The sequence below is a fragment of the Pristiophorus japonicus genome, chromosome 5, assembly GCF_044704955.1.
Source record: "Pristiophorus japonicus isolate sPriJap1 chromosome 5, sPriJap1.hap1, whole genome shotgun sequence".
Taxonomy (NCBI): Eukaryota; Metazoa; Chordata; class Chondrichthyes; family Pristiophoridae; genus Pristiophorus; species Pristiophorus japonicus.
Genome location: NC_091981.1, coordinates 162,198,828 through 162,221,506, shown reverse-complemented (window position 1 = coordinate 162,221,506; position 22,679 = coordinate 162,198,828). Strand labels below are relative to the sequence as shown.

At 45.6% G+C, this 22,679-nt stretch overlaps 1 protein-coding gene across 3 annotated transcripts in view; it reads left to right on the top strand.

Moving 5' to 3' along the window:
- The window catches only part of LOC139264492 (electrogenic aspartate/glutamate antiporter SLC25A13, mitochondrial), a 343,232-nt gene that overhangs the window by 216,886 nt on the left and 103,667 nt on the right, over positions 1-22,679 (top strand). For 2 of the 3 annotated variants that reach the window (XR_011593353.1, XM_070881055.1), the window contains exons 6-9: positions 11,383-11,529; positions 16,526-16,664; positions 17,271-17,364; positions 18,479-18,557. Coding sequence is in view for 2 of the 3 variants with exons in the window: in XM_070881055.1 (XP_070737156.1) it covers positions 11,383-11,529; positions 16,526-16,664; positions 17,271-17,364; positions 18,479-18,557 (459 nt within the window). In the remaining variant the exon portion in view is untranslated. The remainder of the gene's footprint in view (positions 1-11,382; positions 11,530-16,525; positions 16,665-17,270; positions 17,365-18,478; positions 18,558-22,679) is intronic. The other variant, XM_070881056.1, reaches the window with a different exon arrangement.

Below are 22,679 nucleotides of genomic sequence, written 5' to 3'. Positions count from 1 at the left end.
ACTGGGCATTATGCATGCAAAAACAGTGTAAAATCTAGCCCCATGTCCCCTAGTTTTAGTTTCCCCTACGAGTGGAAATATCCTCTCTGCATCCACCTTGTCCAGCCCCCTCATTATCTTATATGTTTCAATAATATCATCTCATTCTTCTGAACTCCAATGTGTATAGACGCAAACTACTCAACCTATCTTCATAAGTCAACCCCCTCATCTCCAGAATCAACCTAGTGAACCTTCTCTGAACAGCCTCCAATGCAAGTATATCCTTCCTTAAATACGGAGACCAAAACTGTATGCAATAGTCCAGGTGTGGCCTCATCAATACCCTGTACAGTTGTAGCAGGACTTCTCTGCTTTTATACTCTATCCCCCTTGCAATAAAGGCCAACATTCCATTTGCCTTTCTGATTACTTGCTGTACCTGCATATTAACTTTTTGCGTTTCATGCACAAGGACCCCCAGATCCCTCTGCACTGCAGCATTTTGTAATCTCTCCCCATTTAAATAATAAGTTGCTTTTTTATTTTTCCTACCAAAGTGGATAACCTCACATTTTCCCACATTATAAGCCATCTGCCAAATGTTTGCCCACTTCCTTAGCCTGTCAATATCCCTTTGCAGATTCTTTGCATCCTCCTCACTACTTGCACCATCATCAGCAATCCTGGCTACATTAGACTCAGTCCCTTCATCCAAGTCATTAATATAGATTATAAATAGTTGAGAACCCAGCACCTACTATATACAGCAGGCACATCAAAGCACAACATCAATGTTCTCGCTCAGGCCAACATCCTGTGCATTGAAGCATTGACAATGTTCGATCAGCTCTGATGGACGGGCCACATCGTCCGTGTCATGTATCTCACATTACTGTATATAACTGTATCTTATGTTATACATGACTGTAACTGGATATGACCTGTAACAATAAGCATACCTTACCTCCAGTGGTGCACTTGCAGGAGACACTCCATACCTGTCCCACTGAGGTATATAAAAGGGAGGTCTCAGGCAAGTGCAGCACTGGAGAGCTGGAATTAAAGGTGCAGGTTCTGAGTCACCTTGACTTTACCATGTGTCTCGTGTAAGTCAGTACATTAGAGTCAGGACTTAACAGTGGCAACGAGTTACGGGATCACAGAATCCACAGAATGGCTACCAACAGCTCAGATGAGAAATACAATGCTGGAGACAATTGGGATGACTTTATAGAAAGGCTCCAGCAAAGCTTTGTGACCAAAGACTGGCTGGGCGACGATAAGGCAGACAAACCAGCTGTGGCTCAAACATACACTTTAATGAAAGACCTACTGGCACCCGAGAAAGCAGCAAGCAAGTCGTTTGAGGAGTTGAGCACACTGGTGAGAGACCACCTGAAGCCAGCGAGCAGCCTACACATGGCCAGACACAGGTTCTACAACTACAGACGCTGTGTGGGCCAAAGCATACCCGACTTCGTGGCAGAACTTCGGAGGCTGGCTAGTTCATATGCGTTCCCCGATGAACTAAGGAGAGAAGTACTGAGAGACATTTTTATTGAACGAATAGGCCACGCAGGCATATTCCGAAAGCTTATAGAGACTAAGAACTTGACTCTAGAGGCAGCAGCACTGGTCGCACAGAAGTTCTTGGCAGGCAAAGAAGAAACGAGGCTGATCTATACTTCGGGTACGACAACCAACGAGGCATCGGAACAAGGGGTTCACATTGTGAAACAAACCGCTACCCCCACACAGAGACAAAGGCAGGAGAGCAGGCCTTCAACAGCAGACAGTGGCACCAGAAGCCATCAAAATCAAGGGCCACATGAACGGCCGATCACACCTCATCAACCCACAATGCGAGCAATCAACAACAGATTGAGAGAAGCTCAAGGGAGATCAGCCAGACACAGCTCATCCTTCAGAAACAATGGAAATGGTCTGTGTTGGAGGTGTGGGGGAAGGCACTCAACCAGGGTGTGTTGATTTCAGCATGCCGTTTGCAGAAACTGCAACTACACAGGGCATCTGGCTCGCATGTGCAGAAAAACAGCAGCTCGGCTGGTATACGAATTGGAAGGGTCGGAAAGCAGACCACAAGACGGTTGGAACAGTGCACGGGACGCCGAGGTACAGCGGGTTAACACGATCAATGTCCACCAAGACGCCTCCAATTATGATGAAGGTTCTACTCAACGGGATACCCGTCAACATGGAACTGGACACGGGGGCCAGTCAATCCCTCATGAGCATTCACCAATTTGAACAGTTGTGGCCGCACAAAAGCAACAGACCAAAACTCTCAAAGATCAACACCAAACTAAGGACCTATACTAAAGGAATCGTCCCAGTCCTTGGCAGCGCCATGCTCTCAGTCACACACAAAGGGATGGTGCACCGACTCTCCCTGTGGATTGTCCCCAGGGATCTCCCAGCCCTGTTGGGGAGAAGCTGGCTAGCAGAACTTAATTGGAAATGGGATGATGTTCACGCCATGTATTCAGTAGAACGGACCTCCTGCTCAACAGTTCTAAGCCGTTTTGAACATCTCTTTCAGCCAGGTGTAGGAACCTTCAAAGGGGCTAAAGTTAGAATCTACATCACCCAGAATGCCAGACTGGTCCATCACAAAGCTAGAGCTATGCCTTATGTGATGAGGGAAAAGATTGAAAACTAACTGGACTGGCTTCTGCGGGAAGGCATCATTTCTCCAGTGGAATTCAGCAACTGGCCATGCCCCATCGTCCCCGTCATGAAGCATGATGGATCCGTGTGAATCTGTGGGGATTACAAGTCTACCATAAACAGTCTCCCTACAGGACCAATACCCGCTGCCCAGAGCGGAGGACCTATTTGTCACGTTGGCTGGAGGAAAACTTTTCTCAAAACTAGATCTCACATCTGCGTATATGACGCAAAAATTGACCGACGAGTCTAAGCTACTCGCCACTATCAACATACATCGAGGCCTTTTCATATACAATCGATGCCCATTCGGCATCAGGTCGGGTGCATTTTACAGCACGTCAATGATGCGGGTAAATTGCAGCCCGTTGCTTAAGCCGCCAGGTCACTTTCGCAGGCGGAGCGCGGGTACGGTATGGTTGAGAAGGAAGCGCTCGCGTACGTGTACGGTGTCAAAAAGATGCACCAATACCTTTTCGGGGCCAAGTTTGTGTTAGAAACCGATCACAAACCCCTCACGTCCCTACTATCCGAGTGCAAGGCAATCAATGCTAACGCCTCGGCGCACATTCAACGGTGGGCACTCATGCTGGCGGCTTACGACTACACGATCAGGCACAGACAACTGTGCTGACGCGCTTAGCAGGCTACCCCTGGCGACCACAGAAGGGTCCGACGAACAGGACTGTGAGATGGTCATGGCAATCAATGCCTTTGAATCCACAGGCTCGCCCATGACAGCTCGCCAAATCAGAGCCTGGACGACCAGCGACCCCACGTTATCTCTAGTTAAAAGATACGTTTTAACCGGTGACTGGGCAGAGGTTCGTGATGCCTGCCCCGAGGAGGTCAAACCCTTCCATCGGCGCATGCATGAACTCTCACTACAGGCAGACTGCCTGATGTGGAGCAGCTGAGTAGTTATGCCCTCGCGAGGCAGGGAGGCGTTTGTCCGGGAGCTCCATCGCGTGCACCCGGGGATCGTCCTTATGAAGGCCATAGCCAGATCTCATGTCTGGTGGCCTGGCATTGACTCGGACTTGGAGCTCTGCGTCCATCGGTGCACCATTTGTGCCCAACTTAGTAATGCCCCCAGGGAGGCCCCCCTAAGCCCCTGGCCCACCAAACCGTGGTCGTGGGTGCATGTAGACTATGCGGGCCCATTCATGGTCAAAATGTTCCTCGTAGTCATTGATGCATTTTCAAAATGGATCGAGTGCACCATTTTAAACTCGAGCACCACCTCCACCACTGTGGAGAGCCTTAGAACCATGTTTGCAAAGCACGGCATTCCTGACATATTGGTCAGTGATAATGGTCCATGCTTCACCAGTGCAGAATTTCATGATTTTATAGTTGACCACAGTATAAATCACGTTAAGACGGCATCTTTCAAGCCGACCTTCAATGGCCAGGCGGAGCGAGCAGTGCAGATCATTAAACAAGGCATGCTCAGAATCCAAGGTCCCACGCTACAGAGCCGCCTGTCGCGACTGCTGCTGGCATACTGATCTCGTCCACATTCGTTGACTGGGGTTCCCCCCGCGCAACTATTAATGAAACAAACCTTAAAGACCAGGCTCTCGTTAATCCTCCCAGACATGCATGAAATTGTTGAGGCTAAGCATCAAAAGCTAACTGAGTACCATGACCGAAATTCGACAGGGAGGTGGAATGAGATAGGGGACAAAGTGTTTGTGCTAAACTATGGCCGAGGTCCAAAATGGCTTGCAGGAACAGTAACAGACAAAGAGGGAAACAGGCTACTGGTTGTACAAATGGACAATGGCCAAACCTGCTGGAGGCATGTAGACCAAGTAAAAAGTAGATTCACTAATAACACTGCTGAACCAGAGGCAGACTACAATGTGGAACTCACACCACACCTGGTGGACAGACAAGTGGAACAACCTGAGGAAAGGGCAGTCTCAACAGACAGCCCAGGCGAGATACCAGCAATCACACCGAACGAAAAACAGGCACCAAGGCAAACAACTAACACACTCCACGTGAGAGCGTAGACCACCTGAATCTATAAAGGCAATAAGACCTTGGGGGAGGGTGATGTCATGTATCTCACATTACTGTATATAACTATCTTACCATGCTATACATGACTGTAACTGGATATGACCTGTAACAATAAGCATACCTTACCACCAGGGGTGCACTTGCAGGAAACACTCCATTACCTGTCCCACTGAGGTATATAAAAGGGAGGTCTCAGGCAAGTGCAGCACTGGAGAGCTGGAATTAAAGGTGCAGGTCCTGAGTGACCTTGACTTCAGCATGTGTCTCGTGTAAATCAGTACATTAGAGTCAGGACTTAACAGTCCGCATGCCCGATATGAGACTCCCAAAACAAGTGCTCTACTCGGAGCTCCGATATGGCAAACAAGCCCCAGGTGAGCAGTGGAAACACTTCAAGGACACCTTCAAGACCTCCTTGAAGAAGTGCAACATCCCCACCAACACCAGGGAATCCCTGGCGCAAGATCGCTCAAAGTGAAAGAGAATAATCCGGGAAGGCACTGAACACCTCGGGTCCCTGCCGAGACCAAGCGCTTGACAACCTAAGCAGTTCAACCAACTGGCCCTTCAACCAATGTTCTTTCAACCACCGTCTGCCCAACCTGTGACAGGGACTGTAATTCCCGCATCGGACTTATCAGTCACCTGAGAACTCATTTTTAGTGTGGAAGCAAATTATCCTCGACTCCGAGGGACTGCCTAAGAAGATAAGAACCAAGAGAGTCAAACTCTTAAACTGATCCTTGTATTTCACCGGTACGGTGATATGTCCTATCACAGGGATTTGCTCTCCTGAATAGTCTTGTTGCTCTATCTTCGATTTCTCCATCGGAAAATCACTCAACTTATCGAGATATAGCGATTATGGTACTACGCTCATGGATGCAGCAGTGTCAATTTCCATGGATATCCTGGTTCCTGCAAAGTCTACTTGGATGACGATGCTTCGTGAATCGTTGTTAGGTATCCTTGTGCTCCTGATGACGTGTATCTCCAGAACTTCCTCATCCTATTGCTTCTCTTCAATGCTATGTAGTCTCTGGTGATTTCTACTTATAGCCTTGAAAGTCGGTTTACTTTTTAGGCGGCATGCCTTTGCAAGATGCTCAGTTTTCTTGCAGAAGAAACACTCTGTTCAAAGCTGTCCACATGTGAAGGCAATGTGTTGTCCCAGGCACCAAAAGCATGACTTCAATGCGCTGTTACCTTGGCTAGTTCCTGAGGCCTTGAGGCCCAACTGCCTTTTACTTTTGACCTGCAGGCGATTCACCTAGGTTGGCTGACGACTTGAAATGGCACAAAATTCTAGGGAGTATTGGTTGGCTATATCCATCGACATAGCTGTCTGACAAGCTAAATCAAAAGTCAAGTTAGGGGTTCATTTTTCATCCCTCAAACGCAATGCTCGGTCCTGAAAGTTTCCAAAGTGATAGTGAATGGATAGCTTTTTTTAAAGCTATAATGTGCTCACTGATACTCTCATCAATTAATTGATTCCGTATTCCAAAACAATAACTTTCAGCAATTTTCAGGGGCTCGGGACTGTAGTCCTGTTCTAACTTGCTTAGCATCTCCATCAGTGGCTTATCCTTTGGATTGATGGAACAAGCAAACTTTTCAGGGTTTCATACACCTCAGAGCCTGCTTCAGTCAAGAAAATAGCCCATTTTCTTTCTAACACCATCCGGTTTGATTTTCATCATTGGGGACTTTGACGATGCTACTTGCGGTAATAACATTTCTCGCCACTCCATATATGTTCCGAAAGTCTTTCGGTCGCGATGGAACTCGCCCAAGCGCCCTATTATTCCCATAGGTGCGGCCATCTAATTATTAAGTTCAGCCAAGTGTGCTTGTAATTTACCTTGGATTTTTAGCGTGCTGCAAAACAAAGAACCTCTCAAAATCTCTCTTGTTTGGCTGGAATCATTTCAGCAAGGGATTTTGATTATCCAATCCTACGTCGCCAATATGATGTATACTTTACGACATCACAAACACACAGACTACAAGATGGCTCTACAGGAACTTGTCATCATGACCCTTTTACTGTATTTACATCAGTTACATTACCACAGTAGTCCACTAGGTGGAGCAGTAGTCCACTAGGGGGAGCTCTATATTACACTGCTCTCAATACAACTCGCAAGTATTAAAGAGTTTCAGGATTTTTACCTCAACTTCTTCACCAGGAAGTTCATTCCATATTTTGATCACTGTCTGTGAATAACTTCCTGACACCAATTGTAAATTTGTCTTTTATTTGTTTGAAATTTGTCCGACATGGTTTAATTTGAAAGTAATGGTTCAGATTTATCTCTTTATCTTGCGCACTTCCATAACATCTCTCTCGTCTCCTCTCAAAGCTGAAAGCCCAGGATTCTCCAGTCTTTGTTTACAGAACTCAGGCCTTCATTGTTAGAGATCAGTTTTATGGCTCTCCAGGGCTTGAATATCTCCATGAACAGAACTTGACACATACTCGAGTTATGGTCTGACCAGAGCATTTACATTTTAAGAATGACTTTCTCCAACTTGCAGGTTACTGCTTTGGTTATGTGGTTCTATATTCAATTTGCTTTCTTGGTTGTTGCTTTTTAATGATTTTGAACATGTTAAGTACTAGTCTATTAAAAACAGAGGATCTCTTAACTTCAGCCATGGCTATTTTGATAACCCTATGCTGCCTGTTTTTTTTTCTTCCTCTCTGCAGTTTTGTTAGTATTAAAGTACAGCTGCCACTGTTGCGTCCACTTATATATTTTGTCAGAACTCTTTTTAAAGTTCCTAAGCTGCCTCCCCACATTTAACTAGCCGGTATGGTATTATATGCACATTTAACCAATTTAAGCTTCTGAATCCAAAATCCAATGTAAATCACCAAACATTAGGATTTAATTATAAATATGTGATGCACTTCTTTCCCCAACCCCCGTTCCTCCCCCGCCCCCTCCCCCACACACACACACATATCACTTTCCTAACAACTACCCATTGCTTTTGTTAAGATCGCAAAAAACTCATCCCGCCTCTCACAGTAAATATCCATTACTGAAGCTTTCATTGGTTGAAGCCCTTTTAGTTCCCTCAGATGGATTATTATTAAATTGTGGGGGGCATGTTGCTTTTTTATTTTTCTATATATAATTTAGTATATTAAATGTCTGATGCTCATCAATTTTTGGCCTATTAGCATCTTGTACGTCTTTTCTGACTGCCCTCTTACTATTATAATATGGAGAGACTTTCTGACCTTATGCACCAGAAAATCTGATGAGGACAGTCAATACAATGTCTGAGTCTGCCATCTGAGTCACTGAAGAAACTGCAGTCAACTCACCAGGGTTATGACTGGAGCTGCACCAGAGGAATTGGTAATGTTTAAGCCATGCACTCCATGTTTTATGCCATGAACATGAGTTGCATCATTGTTCAGTGTCAGTCTTAAATATTTGCACAGAATGTCAGCGATTATGTTTAAATCATTGGTCCATCAGACATTATCCTATACAATGGTGCCATCTGGGAATCTGTCCCCAAGATGCAGAAGCTTAAATGGAGAATAGGGTTAACTGTCAAATGCATGGTTCAGGGAAATTGACTGTTGATACACCAGTTTGGTTTCTCCAAATATTACTGTGGTCTGGCCTATTTTGGTGAGATATCTGTCCTTGATTCCATTTGCATCTGGATGTTATCTCAATGCATAAAATGAAAATAAGCACCGGAATATTAAAACATTTTCATAGAATTATAGGGCTCAAATTTCCCCAGGAGTTACCCTGCTTTTTTTGGAGCAAGTAGCTTTTTTTGGAGTAACTTAAAAATCGCAAATTTCCTCATTTAACTTGCTCGAGTGTAAGTCAGTTAGTTAGTTTTTTTTTTAGTTTAGTAGCCAGCCACTTATGCCTGTTTTGGCCATAGAAACAAATTTGGCCAGCTAAAAGTTACTCCAAACTAACTTAGGCCAGTGTATGTGGCCACTTTTGTAGGCACAGAAAAACCTTACCTACATTTAAGAAATCAGCATAGGTAGCCAGAGATAAGGGGGGAAGGTGAGTTAAGAGGATTCTAAAGCACTAAACACCTTCACAACATCAGCACAACATCAAAACAACTTCAGCACAACATCTTCACGACATCATCAAAAATAAATGAAAGATAAATCAGCTACTGAAAATAGAGCAGTCCTGCCTTGCCGACTGCAGAACGCCCCGGCTAGCCCTTTGGCCAGGGCTAGGGACGGCAGTTACGCATGACTGTAGGGGTGACGGATGTTTTATTTTACAGTTCCTAAATGTGTGGTGATAATGGAACAACATTCAGTTTTAATGCAAAAAATCTTTTATTGGAAAGTTTACAATGCACTTCCACAACAACAAGAACAACAGCAAAGAAAGGCTGCACCCATCTCTCACCCGCAAATTGGGAAATGTGCAGTTCCTCATAGGGGAGGTGGGGCGGGGGAGGGGACTGGGGGCCCGGGTTGGGTCTCAACAGAGGCAGTGGGAGTGGCATTTGATTGTTAGGTCTGTGTGCCCTTCTTGCAGCAGCTAGCTCCCTCATGGCCCCTGCCATCGTTTACACTCCCTCTGACATGCCCGCCCTCAGTTCCCGTCTCAGTGCTGATAAGGGGGGAAGGTGAGTTAAGAGGATTCTAAAGCACTAAACACCTTCACACCATCAGCACAACATCAAAACAACTTCAGCACAACATCTTCACGACATCATCAAAAATAAATGAAAGATAAATCAGCTACTGAAAATAGAGCAGTCCTGCCAGTGTCGCAACCTCATCACGCACCCCACTGATGGCGGCCACAAGTGATCGGGTAAGGGCATTGGTCGCCTCACCCAATGAAATAACCTGATGTACATCTGATGAAGGCTGCATCTCAGGAGAGACTGGTCGGCCTAGCGGCACCCCTCCAGTGCGAGGCATAGGCTGGGACGGTGGGGCCCTGGGTGTTCCAACCTGCATTCCATCACTGCCACTGGGACCCGCAACCTCGAAAGGTGTGAAACCAAGGAATGTCGTGGCAGAGCTCATGGAGGTGTCTGGCGAAGTGATGCCCTGTACCATGGACTGATCCATATCACGATCAGCATTCTCCCGTGAACACAGATCCATGGGCCCCTCCTCCCCCCACCCACCTTGGTCTGGAACGGACGCATCTGGATCTTCTTGCTGATCTTCAGGATGTTCAGGATTATCTTGTTCTGCAAAATACAACAGATCAGTCAAACGGTTAGCAGAAAAGGAGGGGGCAGGATGGGTGGAATGAGTAGTCTCATACGTAGCAGGCCAGTTAGCAGGTTGATTTGAAGGGCGATGATGCATTTTAATGACTCACCCTCACCCTCGCGTGTGGGCCCAGCTTGTGCAGAGCTGATTCTTTTTCTACAGGTGCGACTCAGCAAGGCAGCGACCCTCTGTTCCAGTGGTGATAGTTGGTGCAGATTTGGCGGCCCTCCTCCTGTTCTAGTTCTCTCCCTTTTGTTGTCGGCCAATTTCTTCTGCAAAGATGAAAATATAATTTTTGCCACATGGTGAACTTCTGATGGATGGGACATATACAGATGATCACAGTGACAATTGCAATTCTATTTAAAACTCAAGATAATACTTACACTCACTGCTTGACCAACGTCCTTCCATTTCTTTTTACATTGGCTTCCAGTTCTTGCAGTCTTCACCCCTGCGGAGAATTCTTCTGCAACTAGGTTCCAGCGTCTCCTCATTTCTTTGGGTGAAACTTTTGTGGGACCACTCTTACTGATATCCAGCTCCTGCCATCTGTCCTCAATGACACTGACTAGTTTCTCCACTTCCTCATGCAAGAAGTTCTTTGTTCTTGTTGCATGCCCTTGCGTCATTGGTGTATCGGATTCACACTCGGGTAATGTTGAAAAAACACAGTTCTCACCTTGCATGCAACTATGCAGCACTCCTTTCCACTCCCTCAGCCAACCAAAAATCAATATTAACACCTTCCCTTCCAATATAGCCCATTGCCAATGCTGCTGATGCACTGAGGATGCTCTCCCTTTAAATGGCCGATTGCCAAGGTTCCTAGCCTATTGCGCATGCGCGCAAGCACAAACGGACATGCGTTCCCCCTGCTGGCACTCGAAGACACGCTAGGCCCAAGCCCCGCCCCTCTGCTGGCTGCGCTGAGCAAACGCGACCCAAGCTCCGCCCTCTGCAGGTTTTGCAGCGCCATGCCACAGGACCACAGGGATCCAGGAGCGGCCAAATTATCCCGGTAAGTTTTCGGCGCGTTTTCTCCACCACGAAGTTGGCGCACCACGTCTAACTACGCCGTTCTAAGTGGCTGGAGAAATTTGGGCCCATAGAATGGTTACAGCAAGGAAGAAGGCCATTTGGCCCGTTGAGCCCGTGCCGACTCTCAGCTAGTCGCACTCCCCTGCCCTTTCCCCGTAGCCCTGCAATTTTTTTCCCTTCAGATACTTATCCAACTCCCTTTTTGAAAGATAAAATTGAGTCTGCCTCCACCACTCGCTGCGTAAAAAAGTTTTTTCTTGCATCGCCTTTGGTTCTTTTGCCAATCGCCTTAAATCTGTCCTCTGGTTCTCGACCCTTCTGCCAATGGGAACAGTTTCTCTCTATCTACTCTGTCCAGACCCCTCATGATTTTGAATTTATTTTCTGATTTGCAGGGGTTGCAGCAGGAACATGCAAGACAGGCATTTATGCAGAGAGATAAAGATAAGCGTGGCAGCATTTCAGTCTTGGATTTCAAGGATATCATGGTTACCATTCGCCCACACATGCTAACTCAATTTGTGGAGCAATCCTTGGTAACAGTAAGTTGCATAATTATATTTAACACTTTTTTAACATGGAATTTTAATGTGGGTGAGCATGTGGGTTTGGGTGCTGGTTGGGGGCTGGGGGGGCGGGGGAGGTGAAATCCTGGAAAAATGTGAGCAGGGTTGGGAAACCGGCTCCAACCTGCCTACTTCTATATTTAACCGACTGCTCACAGATCTGCAGTTCCATAGGAGAGGGTATCATGAGAGAGGTGCAGCTCGCAGGAGGCCATACCCGCCACACAGGGTCTACAAGCAGAAGCTACCTCGACATGTTTGTACACCAGTGTCTCATGGTGTTGCGTCAGGTGGTGGCAAACATTTGCAGCCTTCTGGAACAGCATCTGCTGCCAACTGGGCCTGGTGGTCACGCTTTACCAGTGGCTGTCAAAGTCACCACTGCTCGCAACTTTTATGCCTCTGGCTCATCCAGAGACATTTTCAGGACTCGTGGAACCAAAGGTAAACTCCAGAACCCATGTTACTATCGCTGTAATTGAGCGATTAACATCCTGAAATTTGTAGGCGCTCGGGGTTGTGGCTCTGACTGGCTTCCAACATGTGCAGGACATAATCGACTGCACACGTGGCAATTAAGGAACCCTTAGATCACCCACGAGTGTTTATCAACTGCAAGGGCTTCCACTCCATCAATGTACAAACCAGAAAAAGATATTTATGCAGCTGTGTGCAAAATTTCCAGGCAGCTTCCATGATGCTTTTGTTCTGCGGCAGTCCACCCTCCCAAATATCTTCGCACCTGGAAGCAGAGTTACTGGTTGGCTGCTCGGAGATGAGGGACACATGGCTGATGATACCTCTCAGAAACCTGAGAAATGAGGCACAGAAACTTAAGATTCTAACAATGTGTAGCTGACCCTTGTGCGACTATAAATTTTTCCTTTTCCTTTTCCTTTTCCTTTTCCTACCACTTCTACCAAGTGCAACCCCCTGTGGTTTCAGCAGAGATAGAGGCAGGTTGCTCAGATCCCTGCCCTGACAGTTGAGATGCTTTTGGCTGACGTTCTCAGCATTTTGGAGCCCATGAGGGCTCCCCCCATGTACAAGGGCAGACTCGGCCATCAGGACATAAGGTAGTATGTGTGATAATGACTGGGGGGGGGGGGTCGGGCAGGGGGGTGCAAAGGATGAGAAGTGGAAGTGCTTTGAGCGGAGTCCTAACTTCCATGTCCCCTTTCACCATCATATCTCTCATGGCCCAGCCGCACTTGCCTGCTGGCAATTAGCCAGAGAACAAGGAATATGCTATATGGCTGTCTGATATTTCATTCTGTCACCATATAGCTGGGAGGCCACTAGGCACGCTAAGACTCCACTGATTTCCAGCGCCGCCTCTTCTGCATTTGTTAGCTGAGAGATCTGTGGAGGGCCGCCTCTGCCTCGCCCTCATTTTCTGTGCTAACTTCTCCTGCAAGAAGGAAAAAAGAGTGACCGATGAGAGAGTTATGGCATAAGAAAGAACATAAGAAATAGGAGCAGGAGTAGGCCATTTGGCCCCTCGAGTCTGCTTCACTATTCAATCAGATCATGCACTCAGCTCCACTTCTCTGCCTGTTCCCCATAACCCTTTACTCCCTTATCACTCAAAAATCTGTCTATCTCCGCCATATGTTCAATGATCCAGCCTCCACAACTCTGGAGCAGAGAATTCCATAGATTTACAACCCTCAGAGAAGAAATTTATCCTCATCTCAGTTTTAAATGGGCAGCCCCTTATTCTAAGACTATGTCCCCTAGTTTTAGTTTCCCCTATGAGTGGAAATATCCTCTCTGCATCCACCTTGTCGAGCCCCCTCATTATCTTATAAGTTTCAATAAGATTACATCATTCTTCTGAACTCTAATGAGTATAGGCCCAACCTACTCAACCTATCTTCATAAGTCAACCCCCTCATCTCCGGAATCAACCTCGTGAACCTTCTCTGAACAGCCTCCAATGCAAGTATATCCTTCCTTAAATATGGAGACCAAAACTGTATGCAGTACTCCAGGTATGGTCTCCCCAATACCCTGTACAGTTGTAGCAAGACTTCTCTGCTTTTATATTCTATCCCTCTTGCAATAAAGGCCAACATTCTATTTACCTTCCTGATTACTTACTGTACCAGCATACAGAAACACTTTTTGCGTTTCATGCACAAGGACCCCCAGGTCTCTCTGTACTGCAGCACTTTACAATTTTTCTCCACTTAAATTATAATTTGTTTTTCTACTATTTTTGCCAAAGTGGATAACCTCACATTTTCCCACATTATACTCCATATGCCAAATTTTTGCCCACTCACTTACCCTGTCTATATCTCTTTGCAGATTTTTTGTGTCCTCACAATTTGCTTTCCCACCCATCTTTGTATCATCAGCAAACTTGGTTACATTACACTCGGTCCCTTCATCCAAGTCATTAATACAGATTGTAAATAGTTGAGGACCCAGCACCGATCCCTACAGCACCCCACTAGTCTCTGTTTGCAAACCGGAAAATGATTCATTTATCCCAATTCTCTGTTTTCTGTTAGTTAGCCAATCCTCTATCCATGCTAATATATTACCCCCAATCCCGTGAGTTTTTATCTTGTGCAGTAACCTTTTATGTGGCACCTTATCGAATGCCTTCTGGAAATCCAAATACACCATATCCAATGGTTCCCCATTATCCACCCTGCTCGTTACATTCTCGAAGAACTCCAGCAAATTTGTCAAACATGATTTCCCTTTCATAAAACCATGCTGACTCTGCTTGATTGAATCATGCTTTTCCAAATGTCCCACTACTGCTTTCTTAATAATGGACTCCAGCATTTTCCCAACGACAGATGTTAGGCTAACTGGTCTATAATTTCCTGCTTTTTGTCTGCCTCCTTTTTTAAATAGGGGTGTTACATTTGCGGTTTTCCAATCTGCTGGGACCGCTCCAGAATCCAGGGAATTTTGTAGATTACAACCAATGCATCCACTATCTCTGCAGCCACTTCTCTTAAGACCTATGGCATGTGTTGAATGGATGGATGGAGAGCATTTGTTGAGGGTGACTATGAGGGCGAGGCATGATATGGCATAAGAGTGAGGGTGAGTATCAGTGGTGGATGGACAGATGGGGATGTGAAGAAGTGCACAGACAGAGAGGAATGAGTGTAACTGCAAGGTAAGTTGGTGTGAGCATTGATTTGTTGGAGTAGGGTTGAGAAGGCAGAGTGAAGGGGGTTGGGGTGATACGCACATCAGGATGTAGGTGAATGTGCCACTGTACTCACCTTTCCTGCCATCCTTAGGTCATTGAATAGCTTCCTACATTCTATCCATGAGCCTGCTGACCTCTTGTGCCACCATGCCTTTATGATGTCCCCAGATGACTTTTTCCTCCCGTCACTAGGATACAGTATATCCCTCCGGGTCCACACAGCCCCTAGCAGCACATCCACTGAACCAAAGCGCAGCCTCTGACCTCTGGACTCTATTCTCCCACTTCCTTCTCATTGGCTCCCAACTCCAAACTCCTTCAAATTGCATGATTGGTGTGTCCCTTTAAATACTGGAATTGAAATCGTGTCGTGCAGGCCGTCATCATGCCCGCTGAAGGGAATTGGGCGGGAAACCCGAAAATCATATGGTAACACAGTGGCTGGGTTAAAAAGCCACTGACCGAAGCGCTGCACTGACTTTCCCCGTTCCCAGCATGTCCAGTTCTTAAAATACAGCCCTTAGGTTCTGTGGATTCCTGAAACCAGTATAAATGTATAAACTGCACTTTACTAAATGATCATATTTTCAACAGTGATGATCCTAATGTTTTTTTTAAATAGATGGTACTTACTCTTCTAAGAATCTTCTAAGAATTTTTTTCAACAAATCACTTGCTGAAAAATATTTTTTAAAGTGCCTTTAACGAGACCAAGGGGGAGAAATTCGGCTTGCGTCCAAAATGGGCAGGAAGTCAGTGGGGCAATTGCTCAATGTGTTGGTCTGAGGCCTACGCTAAATTTGGCAATAGGCATCATTACAATGGAAACAGCGAGCTGCAGGTGCAAAATGGGCGTCCCAATGCAGCTCGCCGTTTGAGCCCTGATGAATTTTAGCCAGCTATGATGCTGAGGCAGCTCACTGGTAGGTCCAGGGGGAGGAGGCAAAGCTGAGAGAGAACAGTAGCTGTAGCCCACAGTATTTTGTGAAGCCAGGAGGAACACTCTTGCTTCTTCTAGCTCCATAATAATATAAGTTTCAAATAGTTTTGTGGCTGTTTTTTGAGCACTTCTTACAACCATTGGTTCAGCTGCTCAAGACCTGGTATAACTAAGCTCTTCCCATTTGTACATGAATTTTACATTGGGATCCTACAACTGGCGTAGGACCGCAATTTTCATAGTACATCAGCCTTGTTGATTGGAGGGGGCTGCTTGCCCATTTCCAGACCCGCCTGAATATGGCACCAAGTGCACCTTGGGTGCAATAGAGTGCAGTAAACACCCGCCCCCCCCCCCCCCCCCCCCCCCCTGGCCAATTTTGAAATTCTGGCCATTTGTATTTCAGGCATAAAGCGGATAGCTGTGAGTTGAATTTCTCCTCCACCAAATCCTTTGTCATGTTTTAGTTGGGAGAGTTGCAAAAATGTAATGCTTGTCATAATTTATTGTTGCCAAGTTTATTAGGGCTATGCGAATTCTGAATAGTTTTGAACTGCAATGACTTAAGACTGTATATTATTGTAAATTGCTACTTTTCAACATATGTATTTGTTTAGGTTTCCAAGAGATGGTTTGTGTTCTGCTAATAATTAGTTGTTTGTAGAAACTTTAGTAGTAAACTTTGTTGGGGATAGGGTCGGTCTTATCTATGTAATTTAAGTTTTGTTTAATTACAAATAACTGCAGATTACTTATAAGGAGTTTTACACTAAAACATTTCCAATTCAAAAGGCATGAATAACTTTACATGAGCAAATTTTACTATTTTTGTTTTCCTTTATTACTTGTAGGCAGCAGGAGGTACTGCAACCCATCGAGTCAGCTTCTCCTACTATAATGGTTTTAACTCTCTCCTTAACAACATGGAGCTCATTATAGGAGTCTATCGTACTATGGCTGGCTCCAGAACAAATTTGAAAGTTTCTAAAGGTTAGAAGGAATTCTGATTATGCCTTCTGGATATTTCCCAGGTTTAAAAGGGAGGGGAAAGACATGCATATGCTTTTTTTAAAAGATCAGTGACTGGTTTCCCAGCTCAGTCTGTGACACATCCTTTGACAACTGTGTTTCAGCTCTTTAATCCACACCGTACTCCTTTGTTATTTTTTAATTTTTAATTCAGTGGACATCAGGTTTAACTAAGCCGGAGTCAGATACGTGGGGCTTTTAAAGGCTCTAACACACTAGGCTAATGGCCAAATTGGCACTCTATAAAAACAGCTTTACAGTGCAGATTCTGGAACTCATGCTGGCAGTACAGTAAGCTGCCCTACATGCTTGGACTGAGATCTTATCAGCCTTATCTGACCACTTTGACTGATTATTCTGACTGCAGTAAAAAGGCTTCATTAGTTAGACCTACTGGGACTTATGCATGCAAATTTCCACATGCCCCCTTTGCACTGACCCACATCTGATTAGTACCTTATGTCTAGTAATAGGAGGTACATCTTTAAGTATTAGGATAGTCCTTTTAAAATACATTCAGTTAATATTAAATAATGGTACAATATAGTGCATTATTTTTTTCTTCAGAGGAATTTGTTCTTGCTGCCCAGAAACTTGGTCAGGTGACACCTTTGGAAATTGATATTTTGTTCCACTTATCAGACCTCTACAAATTACGCGGGTGAGTTGGATGCATCACTGGCTGTATTTGGTTTAAAAAAATATACATTGTTCACATTTGGCAGTTAAATAGCATAAAATTAGAATATGTTCATACAAGGAATATGGACATTTGATGCTGATAGACTTGCAGCTACTGAATCTTGTGTTCACCAAAAGTTTAAGTAAAATTTGTGGACCACACAGACTGTGTTTGATATGTAGCTGTGGTATATTAGGAGCAGAAAGGCTTGAGGGCACGTACTCCAATTGTTTTAATTTATTGACTATTTAAATTAGTCAATTACTTACTTAAGCTATTTCTTTAGAGTATATTGAGTTGTAATGTTGTCACATTTTAGTTTCTGACATAAAATCTTTACGAGTTTCGTGGTGATAGAGAGTATGTAGTGTGGAGCGTGTTAATTATTGGTGGTTGGATTATCATGAAATATGTTCCATATTCTGTGGTTACCAACAGAAAGAATGTCACAGAAGAACTTGTGAAATGTGAATAATTTAATATCAGGGCTCGAATTTCTAGGCCAATATATCCTACCCTCCCATCATTCTTTTGGTGTTGATCTTCAAGTTCTGCACCAATAATTTCTGCAGGATTCTACGATCGTCTGCCAATATTTCGGCAGAAGATCGGCGGAAACCCCAGAGATACCTTTTATTCATTGTCACACTCCTGTGAAAACTGAGACAAAGTGGTCATTTAGCATCTCTACCATTCCTTCATCCTCCATTTCCGTTTTCATCTCTAATTGACCTACCCCATAATTATTGTTTTACTTTTATGTGTTTACAAAGGCATTTGCTATTTCCCTTTGTTACCTGTCAGTCTTTCTTCAAACTCTGTTTTATTATTTCTAATCATTTTTGATTCCCTTCATATTTTCTACACTGATTTTTTTTCTGTTATTAGCCCTAGATTTGCCATACTGCTCTAGTTAAGTTCTCATTTTAACCGGTTTTGCTATTCACCAAGAAAAATAGCACTGACTTGTGCACCCAAATTTATGATATGCACTCTTAGCGTGCAAAGTTCTATTCCAGGAGTGCGAATTTGTAACATCTATGCTAAAACTATTAATTCCTCTACATAAGATGTATAATGTGTTTCTCTATAGATATGTCACATTAGCAGACCTTAAAAGAATAGCACCTCAAGAGGAAGGAGTCTTGCCATATTACCTGAGAGAATCTATGGTGAGAGAGTGGCAAAATATTATACAGTTATATTTTGAGGACTTGAAAGTGTGTTATGTTTATGGATTTAAACTTTACAAGATAAAGTCTGGTTGCTTAAATATTATTTAATTTGGCTCTCCTTTTGTGACTGAACTGATATAGGAACAAAATAGTGCATTTTTTTTCCTATTCTAAACCACAGTCACAATCTAGCATTTCAAGTCTACATTTCAAGTATTAATGATTCACTTCAGCTCCTTGGTATTTTGTTATTGCAAATTCACATGTACTAACTTTTAAAAATTAATTTTGCAAATTCAACATTTACAATGGAATCTTGATTATCAGTTCTTCTAGTACCTGACATTTTGATTACACACAAATATTATTGTGGCAGTGGAGCCCAGGTTAACATCAGGACCACATCAAAAGGAGCTGGGGCTGGGTGGGGAGAAAAAATCTGTTGAGAAAAACGTTTCATACAAAAATGATACTTCATCGTATGTGAAAGAGAGTGATTGTGCAATACAAGTGGCTGGGCTCAACAACAATCTGCATTTAAATTGTGCCATTAATGTATGATGCCGTGTATTGTGTTCCTAACACAGATGAGGCTGCACACAGGGAGGTTAAAGTAACAGTGACCTCAGTCTTTAATAAGACACTCCACAGTGAGCAACAGGCCTTAGGGGCCGGCTTATATACAGTGCTCCCAAGGGGTGCTGGGATCCCTTAGGACTTCAGCGGATGAGCTCCCTGGTGGCGGAACATGGGAGTGCATGCTTTACAGATACACAACATCACTCCCCTGCCAAAGTCAAAGTGAAAACTATTTACAAGGTGAGGCAATCGGGCGCCTTTCTTTCCCTGGTGGACCGCCTCGGTACAAATGTCTGTTCTGGTGTGTTGGCTGTGCCCTCGCTGGGCTGGCGTCTTGTTGGCCCTGCAGGGCTGCTAAGTGAGCCTGGCCTTGCTGGGCTGTTGGGCGTGATGGGTTCGATTTCCTGGTCCGGCGTGGTGTCGTTGATCCTTTGGGTGTGTGTTGTGGGCTCGAAAAAGATGGTGTCTGCTGTGGGTTATTCAGGGCAGTCTGTGAACTGCAGTCTCGTTTGGTCCAGGTGCTTTCTGCAAATTTGTCCATTGTCTAGTTTGACTACAAACACCCTATTCCTTTCTTTAGCTATCCCTGTGCCCGCGATCCACTTGGAACCATGTCCATAGTTTAGCACATACACAAGGTCATTCAGATCAATTTCCCGTGACACAGTGGCGCGACCATCATTTACATTTTGTTGCTGCCGCCAGCTCTCTACCTGATCATGCAGGTTGGGATGAACCAGCGAGAGTCTGGTTTTAAGTGTCCTTTCCATGAGTAGCTCAGCCGGGGGCACCCCTGTGAGCATGTGGGGTCTTGTGCGGTAGCTGAGTAGTACTTGGGACAGGCGGGTTTCGAGTCAGCCTTCTGTGACTCATTTAAGGCTCCGTTTGATGGTTTGTACTGCCCGCTCTGCTTGCCCATTGGAGGCTGGTTTAAGCGGGGCCAAGGTAACATGTTTCATCCCATTGCGGGTCATGAATTCTTTAAATTAGGCACTAGTGAAACATGGCCCATTGTCACTGACCAGTATGTCAGGCAGGCCGTGGGTGGCAAACATGGCCCTCAGGCTTTCAATGGTGGCGGTTCTTCCCGACATTATTTCACATTCAATCCATTTTGAAAAAGCATCCACCACCACCAGGAACATTTTACTGAGAAATGGGCCCACATAGTCAACATGGATCCTCGACCATGGTCTGGAGGCCCAGGACCACAAACTTAGTGGTGCCTCTCTGGGCGCGTTGCTCAACTGAGCACATACACCGCATTGCCGTACACAGGACTCTAAGTCAGAGTCGATACCGGGCCACCACACGTGGGATCTGGCTATCGCTTTCATCATTACTATACCCGGGAGTGTGCTGTGGAGATCCGAGATGAACGTCTCCCTGCCCTTTTTGGTAGCACTACGCGGTTACCCCACAACAGGCAGTTTGCCTGAATGGACAGCTTGTCCTTTCGCCCCTGGAATGGCTTGATTGGCTCTTGCATTTCAACGGGGATGCTGGCCCAGCTCCCATGCAGTACACAGTTTTTTACTAGGGACAGCAGAGGATCTTGGCTGGTTCAAGTCCTAATCTGGTGGGCCGTGACAGGTGATTTATCATCTTCAAACGCTTCCATGACCATCAACAAGTCTGCGGGCTGCGCCACCATCAACAAGTTTGCAGGCTGCGCCATTTCCACCCCCATGGTGGGCAATGGTAGCCGACGAGAGCATCCGCACAGTTTTTGGTGCCTGGCCTGTGGCGGATGGCATAGTTATACGCTGATGGCGTGAGTGTCCACCTTTGTATGCGGGCTGAGGCATTAGTATTTATCCCGTTGTTTTCAGCAAACAGGGATGTAAGGGGCTTGTGACCGGTTTCCAGCTCAAATTTGAGGCCAAACAGATACTGATGCATTTTCTTTACCCCGAACACACACGCTAATGCCTCTTTCTCAATCATGCTGTAGGCTCTCTTGGCCTTAGACAAGCTCCTGGAAGCATAGGCGACAGGTTGCAACTTCCCCGCAACGTTAGCTTGTTGTAATACACACCCGACTCCGTACGACGACGAATCGTCACATGCTAGCACAAGTCTTTTACACGGGTTATACAATACAAGCAGCTTGTTGGAGCATAAAATGTTTCTGGCTTTCTCAAAAGCAATTACTTGTTTTTTTTCCCCATACCCAGTTTTCATCTTTGCGCAATAACACATGTAGGGGCTCTAAAAGGGTGCTTAACCCCGGTAGGAAGTTACCAAAATAGTTGAGGGGTCCCAGGAACGACCGCAGCTCCGTGACGTCCTGTGGCCTGGGCGCGTTCCTGATAGCCTCTGTCTTGGGCCGAATGCCGTCCGCCGCGATCTTTCTCCCCAAAAACTCCACTTCTGTTGCCATGAAGACGCATTTCGACCTCTTCAGCCACAGCCCTACACGATCCAGTTGCTGGAGGACCTCCTCCAGGTTTTGTAGGTGCTCGGTGGTGTCCCGACCCGTGACCAATATGTCGTCCTGAAAGACCACCGTGTGTGGTACCGACTTGAGTAGGCTCTCCATGTTTCTCTGGAAGATCGCTGCAGCCGACCAAGTTCCAAACGGGCATCTGTTGTAGATGAACAGTCCCTTGTGCGTGTTGATGCAGGTAAGGCCCTTCGAAGACTCCTCCAGCTCCTGCATCATGTAGGCCAAGGTCAGGTCGAGCTTGGTGAACGTCTTGCCTCCTGCCAGCGTCGCAAATAGGTCATCTGCCTTAGGTAGTATTGGTCCTGTAGCGAGAAACAATTAATAGTTACTTTATAATCGCCGCAAATCCTGACCGTGCCATCACTTTTGAGTACTGGAACAATCGGGCTGGCCCACTCACTGAATTCCACTGGGGAGATGATGCCCTCGTGTTGCAGCCTGTCCAGCTCGATTTCCACTCTCTCCCTCATCACGTGAGGTACCGCTCGCGCCTTGTGGTGAATGGGTCGTGCCTCTGGGACCAAGTGGATCCGCACCTTCGCCCCGGAAAAGTTTCCAATGCCTGGCTCAAAAAGGGAAGGAAATTTATTAAGATCCTGGATACATGTGGCCTCATCGACATGTGATAGCGCTCGGATGTCATCCCAATTCCAGCGGATTTTGCCCAGCCAGCTCCTTCCAAGCAGTGTGGGGCTATCACCTGGGACAATCCAGAGTGGCAGTTCGTGCACTGTGCCCTCGTAGGTGACCTTGACCATGGCGCTGCCCAGGACAGTGATAAGCTCTTTGGTGTAGGTTCTCAGTTTCGTGTGGATGGGGCTCAGGGCTGGACTGAATGCCTTGTTGCACCACAGTCTCTCAAACATCTTTTTACTCATGATGGATTAGCTAGCACCAGTGTCCAGTTCCATGGCTATGGGTAAGTCATTCAATTTTACGTTTAGCATTATAGGTGGACATTTCATCGAAAATGTGTGCACCCCGTGTACTTCAGCATCTGCCTCCTCTCTCTTAGGCTCGAAATTGCTTTGATCCACCATGGACCGATCTTCCTCTGCCACGTGGTGGTTAGCAGGTTGTGCAGAGCTTGC